General features: G+C 41.3%; 2 protein-coding genes across 7 annotated transcripts in view; one reads left to right on the top strand and one right to left on the bottom strand.

Moving 5' to 3' along the window:
• phka1a (phosphorylase kinase, alpha 1a (muscle)) overlaps nucleotides 1-11,832 on the bottom strand; it is a 34,173-nt gene extending 22,341 nt beyond the window's left edge. For 3 of the 6 annotated variants that reach the window (XM_047386021.1, XM_047386023.1, XM_047386020.1), the window contains exons 1-7: nucleotides 11,721-11,830; nucleotides 9,320-9,653; nucleotides 2,392-2,550; nucleotides 2,227-2,274; nucleotides 1,900-2,068; nucleotides 1,713-1,795; nucleotides 1,544-1,624 (exon numbers count right to left, since the gene is read on the bottom strand). In XM_047386021.1, the coding sequence (XP_047241977.1) occupies nucleotides 1,544-1,624; nucleotides 1,713-1,795; nucleotides 1,900-2,068; nucleotides 2,227-2,274; nucleotides 2,392-2,550; nucleotides 9,320-9,397 (618 nt within the window). In that variant the 5' untranslated portion in view covers nucleotides 9,398-9,653; nucleotides 11,721-11,830. Of the gene's footprint in view, nucleotides 1-1,543; nucleotides 1,625-1,712; nucleotides 1,796-1,899; nucleotides 2,069-2,226; nucleotides 2,275-2,391; nucleotides 2,551-9,319; nucleotides 9,654-11,720 lie in introns of all 6 variants that reach the window. The other 3 variants (XM_047386018.1, XM_047386019.1, XM_047386022.1) reach the window with 3 other exon arrangements.
• hdac8 (histone deacetylase 8) overlaps nucleotides 11,020-13,930 on the top strand; it is a 42,344-nt gene continuing 39,433 nt past the window's right edge. Inside the window, exons 1-2 of the mRNA XM_047386039.1 lie at nucleotides 11,020-11,355; nucleotides 11,460-11,512. Of these exons, the coding sequence (XP_047241995.1) occupies nucleotides 11,248-11,355; nucleotides 11,460-11,512 (161 nt within the window). The 5' untranslated portion in view covers nucleotides 11,020-11,247. The remainder of the gene's footprint in view (nucleotides 11,356-11,459; nucleotides 11,513-13,930) is intronic.

Raw genomic sequence — 13,930 nt, 5'->3', positions numbered from 1 at the left:
GTTTCCTACCTATGAGACCTGAGCACCTTCCAGTCAATGAATTAATACATAACTCCTCTTAGTATTAAAGTATTCTACAGGCTTCTATCTGAATGCTTTTACAAAAAAAAACGAGATCCTTAAACAACTCATCAGATCATTGATAGATGTGCATCAAAAAATAAAACCCCGCTATATTTATTAAATCGCCAGCAGTATAAGGTTGATGGATGGTGTGCCTTACCAATCCTATTTAAACCTGTTCTTATCTGAAGCGTTAACACTTGTAATTAAAATGTCCGCGCCTGACGTCCAATAATGAGTTTTGTCTCGCTGTACTTCAGAAAGACGGGTCTAGTGTGAGTTAAAGGCACCCAAATTGTGGCTTATTTGGCCCAACGCAACGTGGTGCTTCTGATTTCCTGTTTTTTACTGCTACAGTTTCAGGTTAAAAATCTGGAATACAATACCACCGTGTTGCTGACTGTTAAAAGCCTTCCTGAATAAAAAGGTCTTAAGTTTGGATAGAAAAAGGCCCAGGTCAGTGATTGACCGTGGATCCGGAGGAAGCTGGTTCCAGAGTCTGGGTGCCACAGCGGAGGAGGCCCGGTCACCCCAATGCTTATATTTATCTGAATATTCAAGAAAAACTGGGACGATGACCTCAGGGACCTACCACGCATGCAGAAACTATTATTTTTCAAAATAATAATTATCCTCCAGAAAACAGCTTGTGAAAAACACCTTCCAGAAAATGTTTTTCCCCCCATACAAATTTTATTAAACAAACCTCTAAACTGATAAACATTACCTTCATCCACCAAAACTCAGATTCAGAAAGCATTAATCTTCATATCCACTTAAAATACAATAATCCGACATTTTATTTTTCATTCAGTTATTGGACTTTAACCCAACCTCTGCATGTCTGACATGGACATGAATGCAATCAGTTTAAATAATGAGGATATGCTGCAATGGTCCACAAACCTAAAGTCCTAAATTAAACTGAGTGTGTGTGCTTGTGTGTGTGTGTTGACTGCAGAGAGAACTTTGTGTGCTGTTATTTCTGTGTAGGACGCCATTCTCAAATGACCGCAGAGAACCCGATACCTCCTGTCCAGTGCCGGTCAAGGACAGTTTCAGAGTCAGAGGGGCAGAGGGCTTTAGTGTGAAGCTGCAGCTACTAAATGATCAATTGTATTATGAATTTTAAGGCTTTCTTTAATAAAAAAAGCACAAGAGTCTCAAAGAAGACACCTCCTCAGCTTCAGGCACAGCTGTAAACAGTTCTTCTGTTTCTGTTTGCTCCCACAAACATCAGCTTATGCTGCTGAACTTTAACCATTGAAACAAAGCGTCACATCTGACCCAGAGTCAGTTCTTAGAGGCCGGGTCGCCTAAATGTCAGCATAAAGGCCGCTGGAGTGAGTGTGCAATAACCGTCGGAGCCAAAGGTATTCACAAGGCACACCTGCTCTGCATTCAGTTCTGGTTCAGGCCCCCGTTCAGCCTTGTAGCATAATTTATGTGACTTTATAAAACTGAGTGCTTCTCTGTTAACCTTAGCTGTGCCTATGGAGCTGGCATTAAGCTCCGTGATGCCCTGGTTGGTTTTGTCCCCTCTCTCCCACATCCCATAATCCTGCAGGAGACCAGAAAAGAAGGGTTAGGGTCAGAAAAGGTTCAGAACGTGAACATGAGCTGAAACAGCTAGATGAACAAACACTTACAGCAACTTTATAAGATGCCTCGATGTAGAACATGAGATTCTGAACTACATCCACTTCGTCTTGAGTGTAAATGATATGAAGACCTAGAACACAGAAACACCGACATGAACCAGCAGGAAAATCTGAGCACATTCAGGGGTTGGGTCCAAGTTTAGGATTGAAACCGGTACGAGGTTCTCCGCTGCACCTGATGCAGTCATCTGAGCGAGGAAGAGCAGGAACAGAGAGGTGGCGTCCACCTGCAGGTGGCCCCACTGGTCGTCCCTGACGACGGTGGCGCAAGTCCTGGTGTTGTACTTGGCGTGGAGAGAGTCATCGGTACTCCGGGTGTATTTAAACTTCTCCACCTTGTCCAGCTGTGGGAGAAATGAGGATGAAAACAACGGATCGTTTGATTTTCAGTAAAAACGGGGGCCAGTCTGACATTCTGACCCATGTTTAAATGAATGGGCAGGTGCTGGTTTACAGTGAAATCATTTCCCATGTAAAACAAAACATGTATGAATCGTCTTACCTGCCTCATTATACACTGGAGGACACCTCTCATCAGCTTCACCACGCTCTACAGACATGGAGAGTTTTAACATCCTGGGAGTCTATATGCACACACTTTAAACACCAGCCTTTTATGTATTTAAGGAACCTAAATGAAAAGCACATCCACACCACACACACTTACCTGTTCCAGCTCATAGGCCTTGGCCTTGTCCTCGTCCCTGTCTGCGTTCTTCCTGTAGGCCAGACTGAGGGCCCACACGGACACAATGCTGTACACATTATCTCTGACCCAGGCGTCCGGCTGGTCTGTGCTGCCTGGAAGAAGACCGGTCACTGGATCCTGTCGAACACACATTAATGACTCACTATGGCTGCAACAGACAGGTCCTCATATGAATGTCATTTTTTATGCAGTTGTGTTCTGCATGCAGAACTGCTTTTGGTCCCCATATGTGACAAAAACGACAATGGCCAAGAAGATGCTAAAGCTTGACAAGAGGGATGAAAACATTGTGATGAAAATAAGAAAGATGGGGAGTTAATCCCAACTAAAGAAGGCATGTGTTAAAATTAATGACTAAATATATTTGGTATTCACTGAAGGGACAATACATAAGGTCAACTAAATTATTTATATCTCTTGAAAGTTGCATTCTTTAATGTATTTTATTGGGATTTTATGTGACAGAAGAACACAAAGTAGTGGAAGGAAAACAACCGGGGCTTCAAAGCGGCTCCGTTTTATCCTTTGGCCCTTTCAACTTCTGTGTCATGAAACATGCTGGATTTGGGAAAATTGGCACATTTTATTACAGTTTACTTCAATATGTAATTTAAAAACAGTATTTGTGCTTTTCAATAACTTTTATGAGATCATAACTAACCACTAATGCACATCAGCAGATTCTGTTTAAAACCAGCCAACTGAAGTGAATTTATCTCTCTATTGCACCTATTTCTTTTATTAGCAAACCATGAAGAAATACTAAAATTTTTAAATTGAAATTATAAATTTGTCTCATTAACATATTCCAACTTTATCTGCAGATGATTTAAAAAGAGAAGAAAATTCACAAACTCCCTTTACAAAACAGAGAGAAGTCAAACTTAACTTGTTCAAGTTATAAATCTGAATTGTGAGACCGGATCATGCACCTCGGTAAGATTTGAAAATATATTCTTATTTGTTTGAAACCAAATCTCCACAGATTTATGAGTGCAATGCCCTTTATCCTTCAGCAGTAAATCTTATTGACACCATCCCCTTAGCTTCCACTGCAGCTTGAACACCATATTTCTATAGATGCAACAAACAGTCCAAAACTACATTGCCCATAAACCCCGGTTCTCTTCTTGTTGTAACAAGGACTGTGTTCCACTACGCAGCTTTCCTAAAGTGTGGCTGTTTTACAGCGGCAGTCAGCTCCTTCAGCACCAGCACAGAAGCATGGCTACTGGCCCGGTTGCACAGACGTGCTGCAGAAGAGACAACATGGTAGGGCATTTTCAGGAAATATAAGCTGACCCATAAGAAGGGAGACGCAAAACAATGCGTACACACAACCAGGATGAAGAGAGTGCTTGTCCTGAGCATTTTCAATGGTAATGAGCTGTAATAATGGCAACTTTTGGTTCAGTGCTCCATTTGAGCAGTGAAGTGGACACGGACATAATGACTCAGCAGTAGATTCAGAAATTGACCTCACTCACCTCATCCACTGACCCCAGGTCCTCCCGTTTCAAAGAAAACAGACCTGGGAGTGATTCAGCTGAAAATGGTAAATTTCCACCCTGCACAGCTCACCTGCAAGCTCCTCGGGACAGATTTTCTTTATGCACCGTGCAGAACTGTTATTCTATCCATGTCGTACCATGAGACAGCTGTGATAGCTATACTACCTTTATCATGCACATCTCTTATAATGTGATCCAATAAGTTTTCTGTCTGTTGATATTTTCCTGTATAAAAGCCAGGGTTCCTAAACATTTTCCTTTTAAAATAGGTCACTTTTCTACATTTCGCCAACAGGTTTGACAACCCTCAGGACGTCTTAAAAAACTAATATCTTTGACAGGTTTTATTATCTGTGAAATTAAAATACTCAACTTGGCTTCTGATTAAGCAGTTTGATAACAGGGTCATTTCACTTTTTTTTCTGACATCTGAATTTTGATTGGTTCCATTTAAAAAATAAAATCAGTTATCTATTATTTTGTAAATAAAAAAGCTGTTTCAAAGCTTTACTTAGCATAGAACCATCTTAGATCATTTAAAGTGATGTAGAGGCCAAAAACAGCAGTACAATAGCTGCTTTTTTAAAGTTTTTGAAACTAGCAACATACTGGTAGCTAAAATGCTGCGAGGTGAAGTAGGGGATTTAATTGAATATAAATCTCTAAAAGAAAAACAGAAAACTGAACTGTCAATAAAAACAATTTTCAGGACTCTATTCTCATTTTCCCCATACTTATCCATGCCTATAAAATGATAAAAGTTTATTCCATACTTTAAGACTGTGTGGGAACCCCGAGTCCCATAAACATACAGTGTGGTGAACAAAATATTTGTCCCCTGATCCATTCCTTCTATTTTTGTCACGCTTAAATTTGTCAGATCATCACATAAATCCTATTATCAGACATAGATAATCTGAGGTAATACAAAATGCAGTATTCAAATTGTGATTTTGTTTATTTAGGGCAAAAAACTTGTTGTGCCACCCACTCATAACACTGAGTTTTTTTTTTTACATAACTGTGGAGAAATTTTGGCCCACTCTTCTTTGTGGAATTATGCTATTCAGACATATTAACATTTTATTGATGATCTCAAACACTGCCGTGTGACAAAAAAGTAAAAAAAACAGAAGAGATCAGTTAGGAGGCAATATTTATTTCGACGCTGTAGGTAGCATGACAAGCTAATACACGCCAAGATAAAATAGATTGTTTGTTAAAATGAGCAAACTATAATGTATTATACAGATAGTTTAATTCATAATAAATACAACCAAAAGTTTATACACATGATTTTTCTTTGCTTCAACAATGCTCTACTGCAGAAAATGATAAACCTCATTTTATCCATTAAATTCAGGTTGCACCTAAAAAAAGAAAACATTAATTTTTAGACTTAAGAGACAAATCAGCAAAAATGAGAACTAATTTGAAGAACTCCAATTAGTACAGCTTCAATCTGAAGTTGAGAGTTAAAAGATGTTGTGACCCACGTGGAGCAGCGAGGGAGCTACGCGAGGTTGCTCTTCCTAGACTTCAGCTCGGCGTTTCAACACCATCATCCCGAGCCGGCTGGTGAGTAAACTGGGACACTTGGGTCTCTCCAACAGCACCTGTAGTTGGATTATGGACTTTCTGAGAGACCGCTCCCAGAGGGTGAGAGTAGGACACCACCTGTCCTCTCCACTGAGGACCAGCACGGGCTCTCCACAGGGTTGTGTGCTGAGCCCCCTGCTCTACACCCACGACTGCACCCCCACCCACCCGAGCAACACCATCATCGAGTTTGCGGACGACACCACGGTGGTGGGGCTCATCTCAGGAGGGGATGAGACGGCTTACAGGGCGGAGGTGGAGCATCTGTCAGCATGGTGCATGGACAATAACCTGACTCTGAACACCTCCAAGTCAAAGGAGCTCATCATTGACTCTCGGAGGTGTAAACAGGACACACAGCCCATCACCATCAACGGGGACAGGGTGGAGATGGTGCCGGACTTCAGGCTCCTGGGCACCAACATCAGCGAGGATCTGACGTGGACTACTAACTCTACAGTGATCCTGAAGAAGGCGCAGCAGAGACAGTACTTCCTGAGGATTCTCAGGAAGAACAACCTGCGACCAGAGCTGCTGTTGTCCTTCTACCGCTGCTCTGTGGAGTCGGTGCTGAGCTGCAACATCTCGCTGTGGTTCTCCAGCTGCACTGCAGCAGAGAGGAAGCAGCTCCAACAGGTCATCAACACCACCCAGAGACTGACTGGCTGCCCTCTCCCCTCCCTGGAGGAGATTTACTCCACCCGCTGCCTCAGGAGAGCCCACAGCATCATCAGGGACTCCTCACACCCCGGTCACCATCTTTTTCAACTGCTCCCCTCTGGGAGGCGTTTCAGGGCAATAAGGACAAAAACAAACAGACTGAAAAACAGCTTTTTTCCAAGAGCTGTTGTTGCCCTGAACGCCTCATGTACACTGTAACAACTGTTACTATCAATAATGACATAAACAGTAAATACATTCTGTGCAATTTCTTCAACACTAAGTGCAATATGCTACCTCATGTGCAATACTGGAACAACCTGTAAATATTCATGTATATATATTTTTTTCCACCTGCACAGTCCTTCTTATAACTTTTTGTAACTTTATAATTTTTATTTTGTTTCATTTGCTCTACTTGTTTTTGTTTAGTTTTCTTTTGAAGATTTCGATGCACCCATGTGGAGCAATGACAAATACAGAATTTTATTCTATTCTATGTTTTCTCTCCTCTTAATACATTTATACCCACTGGCTATTTACGGTTAAGAGTCCGATCCGTTCTAAGGTGATCCCGTCCCGCAGCTCTGCTGTAGATTTTTAGAAAAGGTTTACATTTTCACTTTTTGTTGATGTTGTCACAAACATAAGGCTACTAACATTTAATATGGAGCTCATCAAGTGAATACTTTAAGCACTATTGTGCATTACATCTTAATGTTCAAATACTAAGCTACCATGAAAATATAAATGGACAACCTTGTTAACTAATCCATTACAGAGAACGGTTCTGTGAATTGGAAATAATTTCGCTGGTAAATGACCCATGCCTATATCTTCTACTGACAAAGTCTGTTAGACCACTTAAAGCATGTTTACTCTAGGCCTCAGTTTCCCCCATCTGCAGACACATCCACAAACCGACATGAAGATCAATAAACGCTGCTGGGTCCATGGACACTTTGACATGTCCTGGAGAGGAAGATGAGACTGAACTCATAACAGGCACCTGGTATGGAAAATACAGAGTAACAAGTCAAATTTACAGCCTTTGCACACTATTGTTTGTTACAGCATCGAAACTGAAAACAACCACTTTTTGTCCTTTCCATAAAGGCATCAGCAAACAGAATGTTCTCTGGTTGACTTTGATTTGATGAGTCCAGTAAGACATTTAATGCTTAAATGAGTCCAGCCTTGTAACCCATCTGTTTCTGTTGGATTCAAAACTACTGGCAATGAGATGCACCGAGAACAGCTTCTTTGGACGGTTCCGATCACCGATTATTTACAGTGTTAACCTGCAGATTCACCGAACTGAAAAAGGTCTGTTTTTTAAGTTTCCCACTAGCCATTCACCAGTCATGGCCGGTCAAGCTGATAATCTGCCTTTTCGCGTCACCTGTCGATAAGTGCATCTCAGCTACTACCTGCAGCACATTTTATTTCATTTATAGGCTATGTTATGTCATGTTTGATTTGCTTTGTCAGAAACTCCAGAAGACTCAGGTGGAGGCTTCAACAATCTCCTGGATCAAAGACTACCTGACAAACAGACCACAGTTTGTGAGACTGAAGGGTTGTGAGTCTAACCAGGTAGTCAGCAGCACAGGAGCACCACAGGGGACTGTACTCTCACCATTCCTTTTCACTCTGTACACCTCAGACTTCCAGTACAAGACAGACTCTTGTCATCTGCAGAAATACTCGGATGATTCTGCAGTCGTGGGGTGGATCAGAGATGGACAAGAAGCTGAGTACAGGAAGGTGGTGGACCGCTTTGTGGCATGGTGTGGAAACAATTATCTCATTTTGAACGTGACTAAAACAAAGGAGATGATTGTAGATTTTAAGAGAAACAGGAATAAGTCAAAAACTATTTCTATCATGGGAGAAGAAGTGGAGGTGGTGGTGGAGTATAAATACCTCGGTGTTCACCTGGACAACAGACTGGAGTGGAGATGCAACTGTGAAGCATCTACAAGAAGGGACAGAGCAGACTGTATTTCTTGAGGAAGCTTAGGTTCTTCACTGTTTGCAGCAAGATGCTGCATATCTTCTATAAGTCTGTTGTGGAAAGTGTGATCTCTTCTACCATCATCTGCTGGGGAAGCAGCATCAGAGCCAAGGACTTAAAAAAGCTTAACAAGCTGATAAAAAAGGCTGGCTCTGTTCTGGGGACTCCTCTGGAACCTCTGGAGATCATTGTGGAAAGACGGATTCTTCATAAATTGAAGAACATTATGGAGAACCCTGAGCATCCTCTTCATGAGACTGTCCTACAACAACAGAGTGTCTTCAGTCAGAGGCATCTTCAGATCTGCTGTAAGACGGAGTGATACATGAGGTCCTTCCTGCCCACAGCCATCAGCATCTACAACGGCTCTTTGAAGAAACCTTCATAATGAGCTACAACAACATTTAATTTCCCTTTGGGATTAATAAAGTATTTTTGAATTGAATTGAGTTTAATTGTTCAGGGTAAAACAAATGGTACACATGACTTTGTATGTTTTATAGTACACAGAAAGAAAGTTATGATCAGAATCAGCAGCTGAGGCCTCAAACAAAACCAGAAATCAGTGCAAGGCGGTTTCAGCTAAATACAATAAAAAACAGACAACTGCTGAGGTACGAGTAATAAAATATCTAAAAGGAGCATAATTCAAAAGGAGATTCTTGCAGAAAGATGTCTGGAATTTGGAAAACTTTTTTTTTTTTTTTACTTTTATGTACTTTATTCCTTTTTCAAGGATATCCATTTCATTCAAAGAAAAAAAATACAAAAAAAGATTAATGTGCAAACCAAAAGACTTGCATTACAGGAAATGATCTCTATCGTGCTGGTTCACGTGAAAAGCCTCAACACATATGTGTTACTGACATGACTTCAATTCCTCTACAGTGTCTGCAAACACGCACAAAAACAAATGTTACTGACAGAGCAACACAGCTTTGCGAAATATCACCTTACCTCACCCTGTGCATGCTTCACCTCTAACTCTCTAAACTTCCGTGCCTGGCTGCAGGTACAATTCCACTGTTTCCATCGACTAAACCGGTTAGTTTAACTCATAAAGTCGCCAAAGTTGTGTAGAAACCCTTTAACTACTCACTTGGTGCTGCAGGATAGTTTGCTGCACTATCCGAGCATAGTTGTCCAGCTTAACCCCAGAGTTGCTCCTACTTCTCATGCTGGCCAGCGAAGGTCTCACTTCTTCAGCCGGGTACACAGTTCAGGACAAAACTCTCTAGGTTCTTGACAGAAAGGTCATTTCTGCTGCCCAGCGTTGAAATGCTCACAGCCGGGAAGAAGAGCAGCTCGGGAAGCTCCAGCCTGACTGCAATAAACACAGTTCAGCTGCAACAGCTTGAGACTCCGCCAGAAGAGGTGAAACCTGAAGCTGCGCTGCGAGCGCCACCGGAAGCAGCTGCCATTCCGGCTCACGCCTTCAAAATAAAAGCAAACTTCAGAGGAATTCATATCGATGCGCTCAGCTGTTTGAGAGGCTTGAAAAGCAGTTTTTTTTTTTTTTTAAACGCACAGTATAAAAAAGTTAGTCATTTTTCTTCCTTTCTGACTTTAAATAAGACTAAACGCTTCCTGTTTTAGGTCAGTTAGAATAACTAACATAGTTTTTATTTCCCTAAAAGCAAAAATTTGGAGCTATTAGAAAATTTGGCAGGGCCCAGATTATGATGCCATGGCGTTGTAAGCTTCTGATTGGTTAATTCGCAAGATTTGAGTTATATGTAGGCGCAACTGTGGATAGATTTTAAGGAAGCACCTAAAAAAACTGCTTCAACCAAGATGTCAAGAAGAGAATGGTGGACCTTCAGAGCTCTGGTTCATCCTTGGGTTCAATTTTCAGATGCCTAAAGTTACAACAGTTAGCTGTTCTAAGAAAATATAAACTCCACAGGAATGTCCAGGAAGCTTTTTGCTCGTGTTTTTGGTGTGTATCAAACCCAGAACAAAAGTAAGAGACCTTTGTCCAAAATCAATTTAACAGAATATGAAAAATATGTAAGTAAACTTCAGAATAAAAAAATTAATAAAAAGTTTTTATTCTTGCAGTTAGCAAATATAAATCATTTCTGAAATCCTGATTGACCTAGAACAGGAAATGTTTTGTCAGATTTACTGTCAGACAGAGAGAAAAAAAATGGTTATGTGTCTTTTTATACGATGTATGTAAGTCTGGTTTAAGCTTTAAGAAATCCTGAGGGTTTGGCTTCTTTGAACTAATTGAAGTTACAACAATGCTGAATTAGCTCAGCATAGATTTTATCCCTCACCTGGTCTAACAGGATAATTGGACCAGGAAATATTTGAACCAAACAACACTTCAGAAAGAGTAAAAGATAACTAAACATTTTTTGCATTTCTTAGAGACAAAAATATGATTGTAAACCTGCAAACATGTCATTATCAAATGATCTTGCATTACGGACCACCGGGAAAATTTGAGTATTTAATATGTAATTATGATAGGGCTTAAAAGAACGTTTATTTCTGGAAAACATTTTAAAAGAAGATTTTTCTTTTAAGTGTGTGAAAAAGGAACAAATTAACAAACAAAAAAAGCGCACAGTGCTTTGAGTTTTTTTTTAGTGCACATTATTTGGCCAATACATTTCTTTTCTTGCAATTGTAGGGCATAAAAGTTAAGCTAAAAGCGTTGGGTATTAAAAAGACTACAAAAAATCCCATAATGCATCATTGTCTTCGTCCATTCCTGCTTGGAAGCCTTTTCGCTTTAAAACGTTCCACCCTCGTTCCAATTCAGATAAACCCATTCATAAACCCCTACTTAAAACAAGATAAACCCCTCTCTAACGCACATCTGGACTGATTTCATTATTTAATTTCAACATTTTGTGTTTTTTTTAGCTCGTTTCAGAGCCGCGTTTTCTTCACCCAGGGGGAGGGGAATGTTGACGGTGTAACACCAGAACAGAAGCAAGAGAGCCCTTTTAGCTAACTATTTGCTTAAAAACAAATTGAAATAAATCGTTTTAAAATAATTTAGTTTAATTTCCAATGAGCGGCAGAGAGCACAGTCATGATAGCATCAAACGGAGAGTGGCATATGTCTACAGCTTGGAGTACATCGAGACTTGTGACACTTTATCCAAAGTCCCAAACAGGGTGAGATGGATTCAATGAGCTGCCTTTAGCCTCTGTTTGATTTACATTCACATGCAGACAGTTGGGGTGTAAATGGACGTCTCTCCTTGTTTTTCTATGACCAGGCGAGTATGGTCCACTCCCTGATAGAAGCTTATGGACTGCTTCAACACATGAGGTGAGTTGTTTAGGGTTATTGTTAACGTAGAGTGGCGTTGACTTGGATAAAGCATCTATGTGAACCATTTCAAAGTCTGAATTAGCTGCTGACGCGTCAAGTTAGTAATTTATGTGGTATATAAATACTTGAAAACATGGACATTTGAGTTGTTAAAAAGAATCATGTTTGTGGCGCTAAATTTCAAATTTCTGATCGAGCAACAGACCTTATTTTGCTTTTGCTGTTCCTGTTTTTTTCTCCCATGATATCACAACGATGCTGAGTTTCAAAATACGGCAGACTGGAATCCTTACTGCTTTAGCTTGACCCGACGATTTAAAAAGGGTGTCGTGAGGCCAAAAAAAAGGTCACCACCTGGATTAAACTAAGCAAATAGGTACGAGCCTCCTAATGGATAATTACTGCGTGGGTGATTATGTTTCAGCTGGCAACAAGTTATTTAACCCCAACTGGTGCAATAAGTTGCTTCTCATTAAACAACCTTGTGGAAAAACACATCCTGTGGTCGTGGAAAAGATGTCAGTCTGTTTCAGAAAGGTCAAATTATTGTCATGCATCAAGCAGAGAAAACATCTAAGGAGATTGCAGAAACGACCAGAATTGGGTTAAGAACTGTCCAACACATTATTAAAAACTGGAAGGATAGTGGGGACCCTTCGAGGAAGAAATGTGGCTGGAAAAAAATCCTGAATGATCGTGATTGGTGATCAATTAAACGTTTGGTGAAATCATATCAGAGAAAAACAGTAGAACTCTGGGCTCTGTTTAACAGTGAAATTAAGAGCATTTCCACACATAATGTGAAGAGAACTCAAGGGATTGGGACTGAACAGCTGTGTAGCCTTAAGAAAACCACTAATCAGTGAAGCTAACCAGGAAAAAAGGCTTCAATTTGCTGGGGAGCATAAAGATTGGACTCTGGAACAATGGAAGAAGGTCATAAGGTCTGAGTCCAGATTTATCCTGTTCCAGAGTGATGGAGGCATCAGGGTAAGAAGAGAGGCAGATGAAGTGATGCACCCATCATGCCTAGTGCCTACTGTATAAGCCTGTGGAGGCAGTGCTGTGATCTGAGGTTGCTGCAGTTGGTCAGGTCTGGGTTCAGTTGGTCAGGTCTGGGTTCAGTTGGTCAGGTCAGGGTTCAGTTGATCAGGTCTGGGTTCAGTTGGTCAGGTCTGGGTTCAGTTGGTCAGGTCAGGGTTCAGTTGGTCAGGTCAGGGTTCAGTTGGTCAGGTCAAGGTTCAGTTGGTCAGGTCTGGGTTCAGTTGGTCAGGTCAGGGTTCAGTTGGTCAGGTCAGGGTTCAGTTGGTCAGGTCAAGGTTCAGTTGGTCAGGTCTGGGTTCAGTTGGTCAGGTCTGGGTTCAGTTGGTCAGGTCAGGGTTCAGTTGGTCAGGTCTGGGTTCAGTTGGTCAGTCTGGGTTCAGTTGGTCAGGTCAGGGTTCAGTTGGTCAGGTCAAGGTTCAGTTGGTCAGGTCTGGGTTCAGTTGGTCAGGTCTGGGTTCAGTTGGTCAGGTCAGGGTTCAGTTGGTCAGGTCTGGGTTCAGTTGGTCAGGTCTGGGTTCAGTTGGTCAGGTCAAGGTTCAGTTGGTCAGGTCTGGGTTCAGTTGGTCAGGTCTGGGTTCAGTTGGTCAGGTCTGGGTTCAGTTGGTCAGGTCTGGGTTCAGTTGATCAGGTCTGGGTTCAGCAACAGTATGTGTTCAAAGAATGAGGTCAGCTGACTACCTGAATATACTGAATGACCAGGTTATTCCATCAATTTATCTTTTCTTCTCTGATGGTACGGGCATATTCCAAGATGACAATGCCAGGATTCATCAGGCTCGAATTGAGAAAGAGTGATTCAAGGAGACATCATTCTCACACATGGATTGGCCTCCACAGAGTCCAGACTTTAACCCCATTGAGAACCTTTGGGATGTGCTGGAGAAGGCTTTGTGCAGCGGTCAGACTTTACCATCATCAATGCAAGATCTTTGTGAAAAACGAATGCAACACTGGATGGAAATAAATCTTGTGACATTGCAGAAGCTTATCGAAACAATGCCACAGTGAATGTGTGTCGTAATCAAAGCTAAAGGCGGTCCAACGAAATATTAGAGTGTGACCTTTTTTTTGGCCAGGCAGTGTAGTTCAGCTTTCATTTTAAAGCAGCATTGGCATTGATAAGGTTCTAGACCCAAGGTGTTAAACTAGATGTATCGGTGGTCCAATACGCCTGAACCAACTGGCTTAGTTGTCTCCTCAGCACACTGTCAGGTTCTACTGAGTCCTACAACCAAGCAGAGATGCGTCCAAACGTTGCAGCACGACAGAGGTTGTCGCCCGTACTCTACTATCTACAGCAATAGAAACAAAAAGGATTGCATATATCTTCAGCACAATTAATTCCAGAACGTTTTATATTAAAAAAAAAGT

This window comes from Girardinichthys multiradiatus, chromosome 14 (genome assembly GCF_021462225.1).
Source record: "Girardinichthys multiradiatus isolate DD_20200921_A chromosome 14, DD_fGirMul_XY1, whole genome shotgun sequence".
In the NCBI taxonomy this organism is placed as follows: Eukaryota; Metazoa; Chordata; class Actinopteri; order Cyprinodontiformes; family Goodeidae; genus Girardinichthys; species Girardinichthys multiradiatus.
Note: the sequence above shows the minus strand (reverse complement) of the source record. Positions and strands in the feature narration are given on the sequence as shown.